Below are 22,303 nucleotides of genomic sequence, written 5' to 3'. Positions count from 1 at the left end.
GATGCCTGTGAACTCCACTCCAGTTAAAAGCAAATAGCTTATTTTCAAACGTATGAGTGCAACATACATAAATCCTAGCGTCCTTATTCTGGTCATGTCATATTGGTGAACATTAGGCGAAAATAGCCGATCTACAAACTCGCAACATGACACGCTGTGAGCTTGTAGATCGGCTATTTTCAGCAAGATATTTGGTGTAGAGGGTAAAAAGAATAGGGCCAAGTACAAACCCCTGGGGGACCCCAGTCAATGAAGTACGCATATACTGTAGGGTTTAAGTGGTTAAGAGAGAGAAAGAGAGAGAGAGAAGGAGATAGAGAAAGGTGAGACTGAGACATGATAATTGAGTCAATCACAGTACCGGTAATTGCACGATCACGGCACCGATATCTTTCACCTAGAACAATTTAGAAAGGCACATGTGCCATGTGATCACATTATCTTCAGTCTAAAAAGCTGCTACATTACCGGTACTAAGAATTGTATAATAATATTGCTAAAAATAGCAGATCTACAAGCTCGTAGCGCGGCACTATGAGCTTGTATAACTGCTATTTTTGAATAGCCAAAGTGTAAAATAATGCTTTTTTAGCTCAAATCTAAAAATGACACAGATGCGTTCCAGGTCTTAATGGGTTAAATGAGACTTTGCATAGTCTGTTTGTGTTGATATTATAATGTTCATTCTCGTTCTAGAAATGCAGCTCTGGAAGGTTACGTCCAACACTTCCTGTACACTTATCGCCACTTCTGTACTCCAGAGGAGCTTCTTCAATTCCTAATGGACAGATTCATCAGTTCCTCAAGGTATGTACAGTATATACAGTATATCTCATGAATACACAAAGAAATAGCTACATAATTTGCTGTTCTGAAAATACCCCATTTTATTGAATGCCATAGTCTGAAGTTGTTGTTGTTTCTACCTCTGGCTGAGCACTCTACTTCTGGTGTGTGGTTTGTGTTTGCATGAATTGTGTATCTGTTTTGTAATGCCATCATCCACTATGCATTGTGAGCTTAGGTTGGCTATTTTTGATGTGCGGAAACAAAGTATGAATCGGGCTTAAAGGGGAATTTTGGACCAAGGTTTTCTTACCTTTTCTATGATGTTATGATATCTTATGATGAATGGTACAGTAGAAAAAATTCATAACTCCATCCCGGGTCAGCCACAGCTTAAAACGTGCGCCAATAGGCCTTGCGTTAGATCGCATATTTTAATAGCTTTTTTTTGTGTTTTTTTTTTGTGAGATCTGCCGTTCATATAGTGACAGAACACTATGCAAAAAAAAAAGAAGTCTCGCTAGACGAGATTGAAATCTCTGGATTTCAATCTCGTCTAGCGAGACTTCAGTTTTTTTCTTCTTTTTTTTCCCCGGTTGCATAGTGTCACTATAAACGTCAGATCTCACCAAATTTGTTTTTTAAAAAAGCTATTAAAATACGCAATACGCAGGCCTATTGGCGCATGTTTTAAGGTGTGGCGTACCCGGGATGGACTTATGAAATGTTTCTACTGTACCATTCATCCTAAAATATCAAAACATAGAAAAGGTAAGAAAACCGTGGCCCAAAATTCCCCCATAACTCTGCTATGACTTTTTTTTGTGCCAGAGCTGGTCCAGACTTGTCAGGAGACAATGCAAAGGTATTCCATCGCAGTGTGGCTCTGCTGGAGGCCTGGGTGATGGATTGTAGACTGGTGGACTTCACACAGCAGTCTGTCCTTCTGACTACGCTGGAGAACTTCCTCATCACTCAGGTAACCAGACATAGGAATCGTTTAGTTGACCAAAGTGGTCAATGCCCGCAGCCGGTCACATTAACCCTGACATTCCCTATTTTGGGCACGTCGATCATTATGGGCAAAAAATCTCAAAAACACTTACTGCACGCTGGTGTCGTGATGTGATGAAATTGTGAGCTTGTAGATCGGTGATTAGTGTCATACCATGGTGTCAGGAGTTTTAACCCATTAGGACCGGGAACGCATCTGTGTCATTTTAGATTTCGTTTGCCTATCCAAAAATAGCAGATATACAAGCTCATAGCGTGGCACCGAGTGCCGCGCTATGAGCTTGTATATCTGCTATTTTTTTAAAAGCATGACTTTTTTGGGGGCAAATCTTTGAATATATATATATTTTTTAAGCAAACATTTGTAACTAAAATCTTTGCTTCTAGGGGTCCTCGGAACAAAATATTTTGAGATATTTGATATATGTATTATTTTTTAGGATTTAGAAAACATTGTTAGACTCTGCCTCAGGTCTTAATGGGTAAACAACTCAAATCAGTATCTGAATCAATACACTAGCTAAATTGAATCAACCATGAGTCAACTTTGTAAACTTGCTTGTTGGGCCATTTGCCAAAATCTCATTCACTCACCAGATAAGAGGAACATTGTTGGAATGACAAAAAGACAGCTGATGCACTGTTTACAACCAAATCCATTTGTTTACCCATTCTGCTTCCTCTACAGGTGGCTCCACTAGACAGCCGAGGAGAGGTCCTTCTCACCAGCCTCCACAGCTCTCCAAGTAAGACGCGGGGCCATGGAAGTCAAAGCCTGATCAACAAAGACGAGGGCGACGACTCCCTGTCTGTCCAGCTGCTATGCGGCAAATCATCCATCGAGGACCCAGGAAGAAAAGTCAGTGTAATATAATGGTCCGTAACATAGATTGATGTGGTCAAAACTAGAGCCTGACCAATATATCAGTTTGGCCGATATATATATATTTTATCTATTAAAAAGTTATTTGTGTTTATTTTAATTTATTTGGTTGTTTTTAGGTGAAATGTGCTCAAATTCAAACGTTTATTATTTATTTATTTATTTTCTTTTTTTTTCTTTTTACAAGATACAGTGAAAGCGTTGGTAATCAGTGGTCTAGGTCGAGGACACAAAAATCTGGCATCAGGCGGGCTCTATTCAAAACACCTAACCCCTTCAACTGACCCTGGATGCCCCCCCAAAACATGTAAAAGCGGTAGCACAAATAATGAAGATAAATCTTTTGACGCAGAACACATATCCTTGGTGAAGACCATGGGGAAATGGGCCTGAATGAGTAGCTTTCAGTCTTTCATATTAAACAGCCAATAGAGGGATTTGAAATTTGGTTTGGCTTGCGTTGGATTCCTTTTCCTTATTGCAGCTGAGGACCCTTTTGGAAGACCTTGTGTGCCTATTATGCAAGGGATAATTGACGGGTAGCCGAACATTATTGATTAATAAATCCTGACAGGGTGATTAGGCACCGACGTGTACATTTTCAACTTTTTAAAATTATTATTATGCAGCCTTTTAAAATCAGAAATGATGTTGCGAGGCCTTCTCTCCCATATCAGACTTGACTTAAGGGCTGTATATTCAGACATTTCATTAACCAAACACGTTGGCCTTCACACTTTGTCATCTTTTTTAGACGTTTCAGTGGAGGATCTCTAGGGTGGTGGAGCCCACGGTGGCCTTGTCCAATAAAGAGAAGGCCTTCTCTGTCGCTGCGGCCCTGCCCGTGACGTACTACGGCTCCCTGATGGACGACCTGTCCAGCGGATGCCTCCGTGGCGACGAGCGCCTCCCCTTCAGCCAGAGTGAATACGGCGCACAGCAGACGGCACAGCAGCTCACACTGCTGCAGCAGGTTAATCCAACAGCTAATCGAACTAATCACTTTAATCGATAATAAAAAATGAGTGAAAATGTCACAGAATTAGAGAAGATATTGAAAATAGCTGATCTACAAGCTCACAACTTGAATTGATGCATGACACCGTTGCTTAAAACAAAGCATGCAATGTTTAAGTGGTTAAACGGTTATTTCGGTTCTCGATTATTTCATTAATTGAAAAAGAAAATAATATTTGCTCCCCTACTTGTATTTGCACAAACATAGGCCATCCCAGGATGTTATTATGTTACAATTACAGCTAAACCGATAATCCAGTGTATTACACAATGGTCACAGTTAATCCTGATCCACATGTTCATTTCCATATTTCCTACTACTGCAAGTATTGTAGATTCAATCAAATGGTTCAGCGCCACTATTGTGTCATTATTAATTGTGGAAACTGAAATAATTATTTACAATTCATTGCAGAGCCATAATAAACATGCTCATATACAGGCCATATAAAGAACCACATGCTCTCATGCTTACACATACAATATGGATATATTCACACAAAATCCCTTTTCTCATACTCACATTTAAAGTGCTGTTGCTTGTGTTCCACACTAGAGGGAGACGTACCTCTATGAATTCTAATTTAGTGAGTCACCATTAACTGGCATGTTGCTCTCCTGTGCACTTGAATGACATGAGGTGACGTTACTATTAAAATATGTCTAACAGGACATTTTCCATGGCTGTCACCCAGTTCACTTCCTCAACTCGAGAATTCAAGGAGTCAAAGAAAAGGGTTCGAGTCCAAACAAGTGAGTACAGACAACTTGCTTCACACACACACACACACACACACACACACACACACACACACACACACACACACACACACACACACACACACACACACACACACACACACACACACACACACACGTATTTAGTATTCATGATTGTGAATATTTAAGTAATACATTTACTAATCTACCATCCACAATGTATTTCCCCTTGTCCCTAGTTTAAGCAATGTGGGAGATTATGTCAAGCGTGTCTGTCACGGACCTGCATATTATTGTATTTGGTTATTAAATCGATTCTGATTATGTGTCAAAAGTAACTCACATTTATGACCTGGGTGAACCCTTCACGATGAAAAAAAATGATGAACTATTGACTTAAACTAGTGGTTCTCAAAGTGGGGTCAAGGGACCCCCAGGGTTCCCTGAGAGGGTTCCAGGGGGTCCCAAATAAAATGTGTTAAAACAGCATCAAAATCAGTTTAACCACTTGAGGACATAGTGGACATAGATATTAAATCCCCTAAAATGAGAGGTCTTACACTGCCGCGGATTTTCTTTTTTTCCCTCTGTTAGTATATGTATTTGTAATTGTTGATGACATGTATTATTGTTGATGAATTGAATACATACGACCACAATTGAAACAAATCCTGCTGTTTACATTTTTGACTAATAAAGTATTCAATCAATCGATATACATACAGTACATCCGATATTTTAAAATAGCCGAATGAATAACCAAATGCGTACATTTGGTCGTTAATTTGGGGTCTTTTTGACATGAAAAGGTTTGAGAACCACTGAACGGCTAGCATCCCTATTCTCGGGGGAAACGTTTGTCTCGAATCTTTTCGTCAAAAATGTTTGGTGTAGAGGGAAAAAGATCAGACCAAGTACAGAGCCTATGGTCAAGTATTGAGGGTTTAAGTGGCTAAACTATATTGAATCCATGGCTTTCCCACCATCAGGGATGTGTCTCAGCACCACGTCCCGCCACCAGAGGGCAACAATCTGTTTGTATGTGAGGGGACACGCAGCCACCTCCAGCGGCTGCTCACATATGCAGACAGTGTCACCACCTGGATCTCTGCAGAGATAGTCATCTGTGACACTGTCAAGGTGAGATCGAATCTGCCAAATGAGAGCTGGTTCCACCGGCAATGCTTTGTCTGGTTGGTAATGGTCAAACACACAATACAATCTTCAGTTTAAATTAATATTCTGAGATTGTACAAATGTAACGAAAAACACCCTTTCGGGTCTGTTTGGGTACATTTGTGCAATCGCAGAGATACAAATGGTATAATTTAACCCTTTAAGACCTGGAACGCATCTTGTCATTTTTTGATTTGAGCTAAAAAGCATTATTTTACACTTACAAACATTTGTAACTCAAGTCTTTGCTTCTGGGGGTCCCTGAAAAAAATATATTTTGAGATGAGGGGCCGCGGCCAAATACATAAAATTTTGGGGGTCCTTGACATGAAAAAGTTTGAGAACCACTGACAGCAACATATGTTTTTTGTTTTTTTAAACTGATTTGGAAGGCATTTTGTGCCTCAGGCCTTAATGGGTTAACACAGTTGATTTTATATTGTGTATAACAGATTCTCGTGCTCTCCGAATAAAAACATATTATGTTTTTTTTCCTCTTATGTATGGGAGAAATACACAGAAGTCATAGGGTATTTTTGCCACCCTATATGCCTGATCTCTTCACCTCTTCAGAACAATGGGATTTAGGTTGAAACCCCCTTTAAATCAACACTGGGGATTTCACTGTGCACAGTATAGGCACAATTTGTGTTCCTATATCTCAGTGGTTCTATGCTGTCTTTGGTCATGTGTCCTTTTGTTTTGTTTACAGACACAAGTGGCTTTGCTGAGCAAGTTTCTGCTGATTGGCAAACACTGCTATGAGTCGAGGAACTTCGCCACGGCCATGCAGATCCTCGGAGGCCTGGAGAATGTGATTGTCAGGCAGTTACCAGTAAGGCTTGCAGATAATAAATTGCTTCTCACAAAACAATCCGGAATGACTGCAATAAATCATGGATTCGGTGCCCTCGAGCTACGAGTTGAATTTGCCTGTGATGAGACCATATTTAATGTCCTCCTCAAATGAGATCCATATTAACATTAATAGCAAGCACTGATGCAACACGGGGGTCCACAGGCTGGACAGCCTTGCCCTCAGCCCAGGTCCAGTCCAGTGAATCAGCTTCTTCTGATTTCGGGAAAAAGAAGAAAAATTATTCACGAGCATTTAATAACCCGTTCAATCCGGGAACGCATCTGTGTCACTTTAGATTCCTCTGTCTATTCAAAAATAGCATATCTATATACAAGCTCGTAGAGCTTGTAGATCTGCTATGTTTGGGGAAAAAATCGTGAAAATGTGTGCAAATCTTTGCTTCTGGGGGTCCCTGGAACAAAATATTTGTAGAATCCCCAGAAGCAAAGATTTTAGTTAAAAATGTTTGCTTTAAAAAACATACATTCAAAGATTTGCACACATTTTCACGATTTTTCAGATAAAATAGCAGATCTACAAGCCACGCTATGAGCTTGTAGATCTGCTATTAGTATGCCGGGTTGAATGGGTTAAGTATCTGTATGGCAGTTGCTCTCTTGACACTCTCTTGCCGCCATCTCTCCGCTACCAATGTCCACTGTGCTTGTTGTGTCTCCCAGTCAACCCTCAGTCTGTGCAGGGCCTTGACGAGGTACTCAATGTCAATGTCAACGTGCAAGGCCTCAAGAAACGTGTTATGGGATACTATGACAAGATTCGTGCCTTTCAATCTATCATGATATAAATTAAAAACAAATAGAAGATGATAGAGCTGTGAGTGCTATAGTGGTCTGTTTGGTTACTTGTCAAAAACATTATAAATATGATATATAAATATAAAAATGAAGTGCTATTGTGTAGCCTACACTTGACAATTGTTTTGTTAGTTCTACATTTGTTCTATTTGTCTCTGATATATAGTTGATACCGATCAAAAAGGTTTTCTAGAAATGTTTCCCATAAGAACCTAAATTGTGAAGTGAAATATTTTGAAGCAGAGAGACATGCAAACAGGTTTTTTTTTTGGATAACATGCATATGCATTTTACCAAAAAATGTAAAATGTTAGCAGATCTACAAGCTCACAACGCGTCGCGATGCGACGCCTTGTGAGCTTGTAGACCGGCTAACATTTTACACAGTCCAGCCCGTGACCTAAAATGATTTAGACACTCCTGATGTAGCACACGGGCACAGAGCTTACAGTAGGTTTGTGTCCTGTAAAGAAGGGTCCTCAAATATCCTATGAAAAGACACCCATCTGAACCGAATAAGGGACATTTCCATATTTCTATCCGAAGGCTGCTTATATTCATAGACTTTAGTGTTGTATCGGAGCTGTATAATTAGTTTCCATTTTGTGGCAAAATGAAATTACTAAATTAAACTTCCTCCTGTCTCCCTTGCAGGCTTGGAAACATCTGCCTAGCAAAGTGTGTGAGATCCTAGAGGAGCTGCGAGCTGTACAGGTGTGTGTGTGTGTGTGTGTGTGTGTGTGTGTGTGTGTGTGTGTGTGTGTGTGTGTGTGTGTGTGTGTGTGTGTGTGTGTGTGTGTGTGTGTGTGTGTGTGTGTGTGTGTGTGTGTGTGTGTGTGTGTGTGTGTGTGCGCGCGCACACACACGTGCATGTGTGTGTGCACACTGGCTTGTGTTTTTCTCTAGATAGGCTGGACTTGGCACGTAATGTTCTGCTGAGCTGGAGGGCAGACAACCAAATAAAAACAGCTTGGAGTGTTCTCACTGTCTGCTATACAGACCCACAGCTAAACCAGTCCCTGAAAGCAACGTCTCCTTGAATATCACACCATACCAAAATGATTTCCTTAGTTTGGCGTAAATGTGACAAACACGATAGGTGCAGTGGTTGGATTGATTTAACCGGTTGGGCTTTGTGAAAACACTCTCTCTTGCCTCTATCTCTCCCTACCAATGCCTGAGATTTCAAATTATTCATGTTTCTCTTTCTCAGCCGGCAAAGGATTTGTAGTTTGTCAGAGAGTTCTAAATTCCCCTTCTTCACCATCGCTGAGATGAGACACAAGCGTTTTCTATTCGACATGCCGAACCTGCGGAAATGTGAAATATTTCTTCTGTCCCTTGGCGTCTCTTTCTGAACTCAAAAAGGTAGTCCTAAACATAGTACACCTGAACCATTGATATGCTGAAAGAAACATTCCTATGCTAACATGCATTGTGCGCTCCTCCCCTCATATGATTCCATAGGGTTCACATTCAAATCAGCCAGGCTGAGTGTGAATGGCCGTCGGACAGTGTGAACGGCTGTTATTGTATGAGTTTTCTAATGCTCCGCGACCAACTCAATAGCCCATCAAGATCGACTTGTCATTCGAAAAGACATGATTGCCCCATCATCACATTTGAGCTAGAACATCAACATTCAGGGCATTCCTTCTCTGTCCATTTGTTTTACTCTCTTGCCCGAATATCCTATAAGCAGAAATAGCCAAAAACAAGTTTTTTTAATTATATTTTCAATCTTTACTGTGTCACACAGTGAAATTGCATTTGGACATTCAGAGTTACACTCAAGATTTTACAGTGCAGGAATAATAGTAGTGTGTACAAATAATCCCATCCTTACACAATAAATCCAAACACCCCTCTTCTATTTCTACCCTCCCCAAGCTGTCACAAAGTTAATGTTGTAATCACGGTAATCACCTTTATATTAATTTGTCTGCAATGCTAAGCATGTCCATAATAACTACAAACAAACACTGTTCAAAATGTAAACTGTGTCTATGCTGCAGCTCCCAGTCCCAAAGCGTGCACAAAACATGCAAATACAAACTTCAAGATATGAATCTCAGGCAGAGCATTGTATAAGCCATATGGTACATTTACCCAAAGCGCTTTATATAAAACCATTCAGTACTATGTTGACAAACCCGACATAAGCCTTACTATGTTATCTACAAATGTAAAGATGAACAGCTCTTGGATGCACAACCCGTGGACATGGAGCTACTGTGACTAAGACACCCTGCATGTATTCCCAAATAGCTTTATCTCTATCCTGGGAAAATCTCTTTTCCAGGGATTGAACACACTGAGCTACTGAGTGCTGGACAACCTCTTCTTGTTCTAATTTTTCTCTGGAAATTGCCTCTCAAAACTGACATTTGTTTATGAGCCAAGTGTTGAACACACACAAACAGAACAGGCAGACTGACCAACTGGCCGCGCTCACACTGGCCGGTTAAAAAAACGATACTCTCGACTTCAAGTTGTTACTTTTATTTGATGCTGCTTAGCTACATGTTTAAACATGGTGTTTGCTTGGTTGAGATTGCTTTGTTGAGAGGAACTTGATGCAAATATTGCATTTCACTGTCAGTTTGTTGATTTTACCACACTTGCACCCCACATTTCCATTTAGTGCAGCTATTTGCCATGAACCAACACACAGTTGAATAAACAAACATATTACACCATCACATGCTGACGGGAGTTGTAGAAGAGAGAGTGAAGAAAAGAGACTGAGCTTAACCAATCCAGGTATTTTACAAACTTCACTTAAACTTAAAATCCTCAGAGTTCATTTATCCTTTTGTAACTCAAGCGTGTACAAATGACTTGTTAAAGATCCAAATCATGCTCTGTGCACACAGTAAAATCCTCAGTGTTAATTTATCCAATTGTAACTGTTCAATCTGTTCAATTAGCACTCATTTTATAGTCGGATCCAAAACGGAGCCGGCTAACAGAACCAACACAACCCTGCTCTCTTTACTGTAGGTGTTTCTAAAGAGTGATGACCTGTGTCTGATGGGAGGAGAGCAGGCGAGGAGAAGACCCACTCTGCCCTCAGCGCACATCTTGGCCATGCACATCCAGCAGTTAGAGATAGGAGCCTTCACCCTCACCACTGGAGCATACAAGTGGACCAAGCTCAGGTATGGGGAAATCCACGGCTTTTTTGACATCTGCAGTGTGTGCGTCATGCATCGGAATAGCATCAATTACCATTTTTGTCTCCTCTCTGCATATAATTACTATCATTGCAGTGTCTTACATTCCTGTGTTTAAAGCTGAATTTAAAGTTGAGGCCCACGAGAATGCGATCAACTTACTTCAAACAACAACACCTACCTGGCTGCTTTGCATAATCATAGATGACCTGTGTTCAACCACAATCAGAGTAGTTGATGAGGGGATCATCATGAGGGGATCATCGTTCATTCCTCTGTGGAATAAATTACATGAACAATAGAAAGGTAAACGACCCTTTGTCCTCTGATTGGGGAGAGATAATCCTTCATTCCTGGTCAGCTCTTTTTGCACAGTATCTGCTGTTTGTAATTGGAATCATTTTGAGTCACTCACTTTGGTTAGATTCAGCCCTCTGTATGATACGCTAAATGAGTCTTTATAAAAACGCCAGTTTAAAAGGTGCAGAGGATAAACTTATCAAACGTAGCTTTTTTCAAATACAATTGTTCGAGTAAACACAAAGTTGTCTGATTATTTTAAGTCTAATTATGTGTGTTGAAGTGTGACTGTGTCAGGGCTGTATTCTTTTAGTGAATAAAATGTCATTTTGTCCGATCTGTATGGTAGAGTATGTTAAAAAATACAATACAACTAATACAATTGGGGGGGTTGAATTTGGTGTCCCTGCTCTTCTATTGAGACATTTTGCATCTGTGTCTAGGTTGGACACAACCTTTGACATGATCCTATTTCTGAAGGTCAAAATTAAATTGTGAATCAATTGTGACTTCTCAAAATGAATCCAAACACAAACAGCAGACACTGTGCAAAAAGAACGGGCCAGGAATGAAGGATTATCCCTCCCCAATCAGAGGACAAAGGGCAGTCGTTTACCTTCCTATTGTTCATGTAATTAATTCCACAGAGGAGGCATGAACGATGATCCCCTCATCAACTATTGTGACTGCAGTTGAACACATGCAGGTCATCTATGTTTATGTAAAGCAGCCAGGAGGATCTTTGACATGATCCTATTTCTGAAGGTCCAAATTCAATTTCTCCCCACAGCAAGCAGGCAGGCTCTATTAGCTCAGTGGTAAAAATGTCAGTACTTGTACAGGAGACCCGGGTTCAAATCTGGGGTAGGACAGGAAAGTTACATAGTGCGGCTTTAACTAAGAATAATACTAAAAGGGAAGAAATAATTTCATGAACTTCTGAAAAATTAAAGTTAAATAAAAACTCAAATTAACAATGCAAAACTAACTAAAAATAAATATAATTACACATAAAACCTCACATCTGTTGGAATACAGTATTTCAAAACAGTAATAATGAAGTGCACATGCGCATGATGTCATAAAAAAAAGCACCCCTCAGCTAAAAAATCCCACCATTCTCTATTTAGACTTTAATTCACTGCACCGATAGAGGGTGCTGCAGCTTCTGAGTTTTTTTGTGTGTCAACATGACATGGCCTTGTACTCTTATTGTGTTATTAGTGTATTCCATTCAGCCTCCATTTAATGTTAGGACTCTCTATCTATCTATCTGTCTGTCTGTCTGTAATATGCAATACATTACATTTATAAAGTAACTTCCCCAATACTGGTGGAATCATCACTCCTCTTATGTCTGTTGAAAACTGCTGTTCTATGCACTCTCCCCAGTTTAAACTGCATAAAGGATAGTCACATTAGTTCCTGTGTGCTGATAAACATGCTCTGTGTCCTAGTACTGACACAAAATGTCACTCCAGTAATAACTCAAGATGACATAAACTGAAGATTAACTTTCTCCACACACACACACACACACACACACACACACACACACACACACACACACACACACACACACACACACACACACACACACACACACACACACACACACACACACACACACATACACACACACACACACACACACATGTCCGACTGAAACAAAGTCAGGGCCAAGTGGCCGTGAGGACATGTTCCCCGTATGTCCTTCTCGCTCGCTCCAATATGCCTGACCAGATGCTGAGGGTCGTGGCACGTGGCGGTAGTGTGGTAATGGGATAGTGGCATCCTAGCGCTGCTCCAGATGGTGCCCGTGATGATGGGGTGAGATTGGTAAAGAGATTGCAAGGCCCAGATGCCGCGAGGCGTCGTTTTCCTCCAGATGTCCAGGGTCAGGAGACATAGCTGCTATAGGGGGCAGAGAGAGACACAGCTGGTTATTGCTAAAGCCGGGTTTCCGTTGGCACTCTCCAATGTGTGTGTGTGGGGGTGACACCGAAGTGATATCAGACTGGAGTTTTGCTTCATCCCTTGTTCTGTGTTTTATCATGGCTTCTCCTTCTGACACAGTATTAATTTACTCTTTCTCTGAATGTGAACTTGAACGTAATTGACCTTTAAGGGTCCTTCCTAGTGGTCAAGGTAGCTAGTGATGCTCTTGGCATGGACACATGTGGGTCCGTTTTGGCTCCATTTGCAGATTTTGCACACTCTCAGAGTTATAAATTGAACACTGAAGATTAAAGAGTTTATTTGTTACATAATAAGGAGTCAAATTCATTCCGGCTTCTCGACATTAAAATAGCAATTCTCATTTGTTTCTCTCTTCTCTCTCTCGTTTGATCTGTGCCCACGCTCCCTTCGTTATCTCTCGTGTCATTCATCCTGTGTTCAAGGAGCATAGCGAAGGTGGTGAGTCAAGTGCACGCGTTCCAGGACGCCGCGTACCCCTACAGCCCCGACCGTGAGCTACAGGCCTACCTACGGCACCGCGTCTCCAACCTCAGCACCTGCGACATTCACCTCTTGGCGGCGGACAACGACGCCAACTTCCGGCAGTCCACCGAACGGCACACCCGGAGGATTCAGGACACGCTGAGGAGGGTCAAGGCTACCTTCCAGTGAGCCATGAACCCCCCCTCCTCCCCCCACCCCCCAGCCAGTCGCTTGGATGCTCCAATGCCAGGCAAAGATCCGCTATACAGCAGACCCAGTTCCACTCTGATAGCTGATATTTGCAGCCAAACATCTTTTGGTCGTTTAATAATTTTGTATTATTTTTCAGACAGCCCCCAGCTTTGGCGAATAGTGTTGGGTTTAAAGTTAAACACACGGGTAAACCTGCAGAAAGTTGACCTCACATGATCTCATCCATGACCCACATCTCTTAGCGTATATAAAAGTATTTTTTACAGTAAGTAAAGTTTTTGTTCTTCTTTTTTACATGAACCACTTTAAACCTGGCTTCCCTATCATTATAGGAAAAACATTTAATTATTTTTTTAAAATAGCAGATATAGAAGCTCACAATGTGTCACGGTGTGACACATTGTGAGCTTGTTGAAGAGTTAAGAACATTTTCACCTATAATAACATGCCCAAAATAGGGATGCCAGGTTGAAAGTGGCTACGAATGTCTTTGCCTGTAATGACCTATTTAAAATCGCAGATCAAGCTCTCATGTCGCAATGCAACGCTTTGTGAGCTTGTAAATCGACTATTTCTAGAAAGCTTTTGAATAGGGGCTTAAGTGGTTAAAACATTTCATTAATTCAAGTGGAAAAGGTACTGCTTGTGGGGTTATTTGAGATCATTCATCATACCTAGATGATTGTCATTCTGACAATGTTATAATTATTTGTGGCCTGACCCAGTGATTTCTTTATATACGTGGATCAAATCCTAAATAGATGATAAGATCTTTATATAGTGATACCTGGGCTTAACCTGTCTGCATTCTTAAACACATAGAGCTTTAACTTTTAAAACCTTTGCAAACGTCTTATTGGATGTTGCTTCGATGTCTGACTGAAACATGGAAATTCAAACGCAGGACTTTATTCACTAGATAGCTTGTGCTTCACCTTGCCTCATCATAGCCCACCACAACTCTTAGTTTTCCCAATTAGTTAACAATTACATCCATACGAAGAAACTCCTAAAGGAGACATCATCACATTCTGTTTTAACCCATTAAGACCTGGAACACATCTGTATCACTTTTTCATTTGAGCTAAAAAGCATTATTTTACACTTTGGCTATTTTTGAAAAAATGTGAAAATGTGAGCAAATCTTTGAAAATATATAATTTTAAAGCGAACATTTTTAACTCAAATGTTTGCTTCTGGGGGTCCGTGGAACAAAATATTTTGAGATGGGGGTCCGCGGCAAAATTTATATCATTTTGGGGGTCCTTGACATGAAAAAGTTTGAGAACCACTGATATAGAAACATAGGTTTTTCAGAAAACTGTTGGGATTTAGAAGACATTTGTAGAATCGGCTTCAGGTCTTAAAGGGTTTAAACACAGCTAACAGATATGTGTATTTATTGTGTGGATAGTGTGACACAAAGGGCAAACGCTTGACAAGCTTATCTATTGTGTAAATACTACTAGCCTTTCAGAGGTTTTGATTTAACATGAGGTATCAGTGTGTGCATAATGTTATTTGATCAAGTACAGTATGTTAAGTCTATTTTTCTATTTCTGGTCTATTTTTCTTCTATAGCCTATATTCTCTCCTCCCATGAAACATGGCATGTGATACCTATGCTATGAAAGTGTTCTGGATTTAGCCAAATAAATTACATTTCATATACAAGCAGCATTTATGTGTTCATTTTGTTTCAATGGTGGACTGTGTGTGTGTGTGTGTGTGTGTGTGTGTGTGTGTGTGTGTGTGTGTGTGTGTGTGTGTGTGTGTGTGTGTGTGTGTGTGTGTGTGTGTGTGTGTGTGTGTGTGTGTGTGTGTGTGTGTGTGTGTGTGTGTGTGTGTGTGTGTGTGTGTGTGTGCATACAAATGTGACTTCACATTTTTAGCATTGGATGTCTGATTTAAAATCATCTGAGTTGAATATGTTCTGAGCTTCTGGTAACATAAGAGCAAAAACAGCAAAAACACTTTCTAAAACTCACTGGTATATAGGCCAATAGTACAAAAACATCTTATCTACAATCCATAAAAAAATACTTTAAAATATATATATATAGATATATATATATATCTTGACAAGTAACTCAAGTAACTATTGTGTATTTGTTTAATTTGACTGGACTGTTGGATTTGTCTTGTTTTTATTGTATTGTTTTTTGTACTTTAATTTGTATTTTTAATTGACCATTTGTATTGTATTTTCTTTGTTTAGGACCCCCAGGAAGACTAGAGGCTCATTCATGTGTCTCTAATGGGAATCCTTTAATAAACAGTTGGAGTTTGCAGTGCAGTCTCTACACAGGTATTTCATTTAAAATGGATTTACAAATCCATCAGTGAACGAGACTATATGACAGGAGTGACTCAGTCAGCCACCTCTTTAACTGGTGCCATCTAATGACTTTAACGTGAGACAATATACACATTTGGCAGACTTGCGGGCGCCGTGTCTCGGAGTCTTTCAAGTAAGTGCGAAAAGTTCAATTTAGAGACAATAGGAGCTCAATGGATCTGAATGATCTAGCAGTTACCTTCTGCTTTGAAGTCCCTTTGAAGATGCAAATCTCTAAAGAGCAGAACGTAATCACGGCTTGGAGCCACGCCACCGGTCGTCAACTTGTAGCCTGTCCAGAGGCTGCTCAGACGACTCATTCACTTATAAACCCATGTAATGCTACACGAATGGATATTCCAGCCAAACCAGTATAAGCACAGCAGGCCGACTCTTTAAAGGTATCGTCTGTTTATGCATGTTATGCTGAAGGTTTTGGTCTATGGACCATGACCACACAGCTGGTCTGTGATCCACCGTTGTTGACAAATGTGACAAAATGTGAAACAATACGATCACAGTATTGTGCCAATAGCACTATGGCTGGAACCTTCACCATTTGTTTCTTTGCGACTCACACTAGCCGAAAAACTGGTGGTAAAACACTGTCTATCATTATATAGCTGTATAAAACACTTGTATTTGTCACATTGTTTAGGTTTATTGGTAACAACAGTATTTAAGTGTCTTTAGTAGCCTACCAACAGCAACTTATCTACCATTGAACTTCCTTCGACACATTGCTGTTCATTTTGGAAGTTTTTAAGAAGACTTATTATATTTTATATATATATATTTTTTTTTTTAAATAATCTATTAGGCTACTTCACGAATCTAATGTTGAATAGTTTTCAGCTACCATGCTTGTTCTAGTCGATGTCCTCTGCAGAAACTTGCAACGAATTGGTAGAATTTAAACAATTTTATTTGTTTCATAACATAAACCATAATAAAACATTTCTCTGTATAATTATCTATTTACATCTTTTAACATATAATACAGATTGAATAAAATTTAGAGTGCTTCACAAAATAAAATCTTAAAACCCTCTGCACAGAGAGGAAAAAGAAAAAAAACATCTAGATTCTAGATAGGAAATCCATCCACAGTTAATTAAACATCAGTTCCGCATGAGAAACATAGGATTTTGAATAGAAAAACTATAGGCTTCAGTAGTAGTGGGGATGCATCATCATTGGAGTGAGATGTTGCTGAACTGTGAGCTGCTGCGTGGGGAACGGTAGGCGCTGGACCGGGGGTGGGGGTCCGTAGGAGTAGGCGGGGAGCTGTCCGCTCAGAGCGTGGTGCTGAAACGACGGCGCGGCCGCGAACAGGAAAGGCGGCAGCAGACTCGACTGTGCGTGGAAGAACTCGGGGCGCAGGTCTTGGACCTCTCGCTTCAGTTTCATCCTTCGGTTCTGGAACCAGGTTTTGATCTAAAAAATAGAAGAAGAGGGGAAATTAGTCATCCGTTGTTGTCACTTGTCAAATACAAATACAATGAAAAGATAACTATTGTTACTGATTCAAGGAAGGATACAGAACTACAGCAGTGGTTCTCTAACTTTTACATTTCACGGTCTTTCCTTAACTCTGACAGTGTGCGAATGGAACCAAATGGACCCGCATTTGTACACTGTCAGAGTTACAGACTTGTAAGGGTGAATTTAGACCCCTAAAGTAACCCAGAAATCTGACTTTCTCACTTTGAGAAACTACAGTATGTCACTATATTTACCTGAGTTTCAGAAAGGTTGAGTTTCTCGGAGATTTTCCTCCTCTGCGTGGCGCCGAGGTACTTGTGCTTGCAGAACGTGTTCTCTAGCTTGCTGATCTGCTCGGTGGTGAACTTGGTCCTCATCCTGCGGTGCTGGGCCGCTTCTCCCTCGCTGTCTTCTCCAATCTCACTCTCTGACCCCGAGGTGTACCCACAGCTATCTGATGGAGGGGAGAGAAAGCTTCGGTTAAAATCCAACCAATTGGTAAAACAGGGCGTTCATGCTCTGCACACAAGACATGCACAAACAAACTCATATTATATCAAAGTGAACTTACTGTTTGGTGAGGTCGGAGTAAATTGGTTTCTTGATTCCTTTGCAAGCTCCTCAATCTGAGTTTGTAGAAACATTTCACTGTGGACTTTAGGCTGGAGTGAAGCGGTCTTGCATTGCGAGGTTCGGATCATAACATCCTCACAGTCTTGCGTGGTGTAACAACTTTTGGAAAGCCATTCTACGGAGAAGTTGTGTGCCATTATTTGTGTTGGTATTCCGACGGCTGTAGTCTATGGTTATGACTGAGGCTCAAGGTGTGCTTTGACCACTGACCTGGTCGTGGCCACTATATATAGGAGGGGCACACGTCTCTATTTGCATATGCAAAGGGATCTCAACGGAACGATAAAAACCTGATGGCCGTTGTAATTGAGGTTAATAGATACCGCGATTGTGTTCCTTTTCTCACGTTCAAGATTGGAGGGTTGTCCAGGCGCCTCCAAGTCTGAGTATCATGTAGATGGCAGGGGGAGTGAATTAAATGTCAATACTATAGGGGAGACTATATGTCTGAATGATTCGACGCCATATCCACGATTAATGAAATAATACAAAACAAATCATGAATGTCATTTCTATGCTAGTTATTATAGTAATATTTCAAACATTTTACCTATCCTCTCTTGCACTGGTTAATGGGAGACCGAGGTTGGTTGTCACACTCTTGATGGCCTGAATTCCTCCTCACCGACTTTACAATAGCCATTCCTAAAAGGAAGCTTCTAAAGGCATTTCCCTCATTATTTTAACTTATTTTAACAGCAAGTAATTATCCAACTATCCAATTATCAAGGGACAGGCCTGATCTCGTGTGTGTGTGTGTGTGTGTGTGTGTGTGTGTGTGTGTGCGTGTGCGTGCGTACATGCGTGCGTGCGTGCAGGCATGTGCGTGTTTACAGAGTTGTTTACACTGCTGACTATGTGTTCAAAGGAGCGTATACACTTAATATAGAAGTCTACAATGAACACATTCACATTGTTGTCATGTGTCAGAACAGTTCTGGAAAAATATACTGCTTTTGCCAGGGGTGCACTCTTTTTATGGGGCTATAGTTTTGACTGAACACAGACCAAGCAGAAACACTTGGCTCTGACCTCAGTCTCTTGCCTCATCATCTTGACCTTCTGTTTCTGCATACAAGTGTCATACATGTACAGTAGCCCCTGTATACATCCTCATATGTTTATGTGGCCTTACACATATACAGTTGATGGATACCGGTATGTGATAATAAGCAGAACGGACAGGAGAGCGTTTATTTGCGCCTATTGAGTATAGGTATAGTAAATACCTCATAATTTAGCCTATACTATTTATCCAGAGTCTATTGTTTTTAAATAAGTGTTTTATTATCAATGTCACAGGAATGCACGACATAATTTCATCCACTCCTGGTGTGAACTTGTGGAGTTGGATTTGAGTTTGCATTCCCACAATCAATTATTAATCTTCTGTTCTCTTGTTAGAGTCTGTGGGAAATTAAAACGTGCAAGTTGACATTGTATTTAAATGAATTGTGACTTATTGGCCGTCGAGGCTGGTGCATTTGGGCCGCAGACAGAACAGAAGCGCCTGGCTGTCTGCTGCGCTGTCAACAGCCTGTTGATGAGCTCTTTGTAAGCGTCTGAGTGGGAGGGTGTGACGCCATCACAGCGTATCAACAGAAAGTGAGAAATGCCGTTTGATCTTCGTTAACATGCTAATGTAAAATGACATTTGCTGCTGTTGGACCTCTATCCTTGTAAACTCCATTGCAACTGCTATGCTGGTGCTCTCAGTGGCACTGGTTCCCAACCTGTGGGTCGGGATCCCCAGGGGGGTCCCCACAGGTTTTTTTTTTTTTTTTTGGGGGGGGGGGGGGTCCCCAGATGACAGTGACCTCAACAAAAAAAAGGAAAATAAATGACTGCATCAAAAGTAATTAACAAAACTATTAAAAACTGATCAAACATTGGGCAAATTGTGAAATAATATAAGAAAGAGGCAAATATTGTGAAAATATCTGATCTACAAGCTCACACTTGTAGATCAGCTATTTTTACAATATGTATCTGTGGAACAGTCAAACCAAATGTAATACCTCAACTCCTACAATTCCAAGTGCTTATCAGGGTGGGGGACCCCCAGTTCAAATATGATTATTTTGGGGGGTTGTGGCTTGAAAAGGTTGAGAACAACTGCTCTACAATTGAAATTAAATTGACAGCATTGTATATTACGTCTTATTATGTCTTATAATGGCAATTATAATCAGAAAGTTTAAGTGTATTCTCACATTTGGCAGAAAATAAAATTGTGAGTAAATATGCACAACATACATTTGAAGGTAATTCATCAACAACCTGGGCTAGCGACATCATTTCTCCTTCAGCAGTTATTGATGTTCCGTTAATTCATTTACAGTTGTTGTGTATAGACAAAGGTGTGCTATCAAGATACTTCAAATGGTAGGGCTACAACAGTCACATCACAACAGTGAGTCTATACCTCAGGCCCGACTTCAAACCAGGGATCAGACTCAAAGGCACACAGAACCCCAGACTCTCTGGAGCCAGGCCGGAGGGCTCCAGCAGTAAGTGTAAACTCATCAATGACCCGCTTAATCTGAGCTAATTGTTGACCATGATCTCCCCGTTAGCATGGCGTTTGAAGTGCAGCGGTGAGGACAAACACGAGTAGTTGACTTTCATTTGAAAGCGCAGCATGGGGTCCCTTCACTGTCTCTGTTGACAGGTGGGACAGACTGGGACGAGAAGAGAACCCACTCCACCCTCGGAGTCGTCCATAAAATAAATAAATATGGTTCATTTTGTCGTTGCCCCCTATCTTTGAGCACGAAATGCTCACTGCAGGCCAATGATTTAATTGTATGTATTGTTTAATTGGTCTAAGCGTCAGAGTGACTGTCATGGGGGGATCAAATCAAGGAAGGCATACAATGGACTGTGATAAGAACTTCTGCTAATGGCCTGATCCCCTTCCATGTCTTTGATAGAGCACTGAGATAACATACCCATCTGTTGTCTGATGTGCTTGAATAAGATTTAAATGGTCTATTCATGTTCAGCTAATCCTCTAATGATAAGAATAGATACTTTTGTCAACAATCTCAGTAGAATAGAATAGTTCCCTTTGAAGCAACCCTCCTAGACCTTCACCCAGCCTGAATATAATAGCCCTGATATAATAACATTAATAATGACAATCTAGCCTAAAGAAACCAGCACAGAAACGAGTATTGCAATAAAATATATTTTTTATTCAATGATAAATAGACATTTGTATTTCTGTACAGCTTTACATAAAAAATATATATTGGTAAACACAACACCTCGTAAAAAAAACAAGTAGGGATTGCACTTTAACTTTGAATTCTAAGTGTTTTGAGTCGCTAAAATGTACATTGGGCCATGTCTTCAGTAGAATAGGGGGTTATGCATCATAACATGCGTGGGCTGGTGTGAAAAGTGTTGTTGCATGGGGAATTGGGGGGCAATGGCGGGGTAAAACGCCTGGCCGTATTGCAGTCGCTGTCCGCCGAAGCCGGGGTACTGAATCTGGGGCACGGCCTGGAACATGGCGGGGGCGAGGAATTCAGCCCGTATATCCTGTACATCCCGTTTGAGCTTCATCCTTCTGTTCTGAAACCACGTTCTGACCTGAGAGACAAAAAAGGGAAAACATCATTAATATCATTGCATAGAGAACTGGAAATGAACCAAAGCGAACGTTGTGCATTCATATTATTTTTGTCTTCATTGTCGCCAATCTTACCTGTGTCTCAGACAGCTTCAGCTTCTCTGCAGTCTTAATTCTTTCCCCGGCGTCCAGGTATTTGTGCTTGTTGAAGATTCTCTCCAGCCTGTTGATCTGCTCCGCAGAGAACTTAGTGCGCACACGGCGTTGGGCCGCATCTCTGTCCATGTCGGTGACCTGTTCCATCTCGGTGACGACCTCTTCCACAGAGGGACACTCCGAGGACGAAGACGCAGCTTCGCTCTCGTAACCAGACGAGTAACCACTGATTCCTGAAAACGAAGCGGGTGACGAACAGTTCGTTGGACGGAAAGGTGAGCTCATCACGTCAGATGATCCCAGATGACTGCTGCTCTCACAGTGTTGAGATGTTGTTTTCGGCTTCAGCTGCAGGTAACCCTTTTCATAAGAAGTGGGTGGACGAGGCTGCACCATGCATGGAACATGGGGTCTTTGCGTTTGGTTGTTATCAATAATTGCTCCTTGATCCTCTGTCGGTGTGCTGTTAGAGTGGCTCTGCGCCATCCAGTCAACAGAGAATATTTTCACCATGTTTGCGGCTGTGTAATGTATCAGTGCTGGTGGTCAGTGACCTCTGTATCCAGTGAGAGTCAGAGAGTGATGTGAGTCAACCTCTGTCCCCAGGGCCGTTTATATAGGCCTGCCCCCCCTCTGAAATTTGCAATTGTAAAGAGGTGTTAACGTCTGATCGATTCCACTGATTAGGGGGGCTAATGGCTCGTTATTGCAGG

The 22,303-nt window shown here is 41.0% G+C and overlaps 2 protein-coding genes across 2 annotated transcripts in view; one reads left to right on the top strand and one right to left on the bottom strand.

Moving 5' to 3' along the window:
* kndc1 (kinase non-catalytic C-lobe domain containing 1) overlaps positions 1 to 15,075 on the top strand; it is a 55,104-nt gene extending 40,029 nt beyond the window's left edge. The window contains 10 exon segments of the mRNA XM_084076431.1: positions 697 to 807; positions 1,618 to 1,765; positions 2,489 to 2,659; positions 3,438 to 3,656; positions 4,371 to 4,453; positions 5,410 to 5,560; positions 6,309 to 6,431; positions 7,925 to 7,984; positions 10,274 to 10,431; positions 13,149 to 15,075. Coding sequence (XP_083932557.1) covers positions 697 to 807; positions 1,618 to 1,765; positions 2,489 to 2,659; positions 3,438 to 3,656; positions 4,371 to 4,453; positions 5,410 to 5,560; positions 6,309 to 6,431; positions 7,925 to 7,984; positions 10,274 to 10,431; positions 13,149 to 13,377 — 1,453 coding nt within the window. The 3' untranslated portion in view covers positions 13,378 to 15,075.
* A 1,834-nt stretch (positions 15,076 to 16,909) lies between these two features.
* vox (ventral homeobox) lies at positions 16,910 to 22,103 on the bottom strand (the record flags this gene model as incomplete). Its single annotated transcript, XM_084076050.1, has 2 exons — positions 16,910 to 17,176; positions 21,570 to 22,103. The coding sequence occupies 2 exons, from the start codon at positions 22,101 to 22,103 to the stop codon at positions 16,910 to 16,912; spliced, it is 801 nt and encodes a 266-aa protein (XP_083932176.1).
* Positions 22,104 to 22,303: the final 200 nt, after the last annotated feature.

The sequence above is a fragment of the Gymnoscopelus microlampas genome, assembly GCF_963454915.1.
Source record: "Gymnoscopelus microlampas genome assembly, chromosome: 13".
NCBI classification, from domain to species: Eukaryota; Metazoa; Chordata; class Actinopteri; order Myctophiformes; family Myctophidae; genus Gymnoscopelus; species Gymnoscopelus microlampas.
The sequence above is the reverse complement of the archived record's forward strand: the minus strand, read 5'-3'. Positions and strand labels throughout refer to the sequence as shown.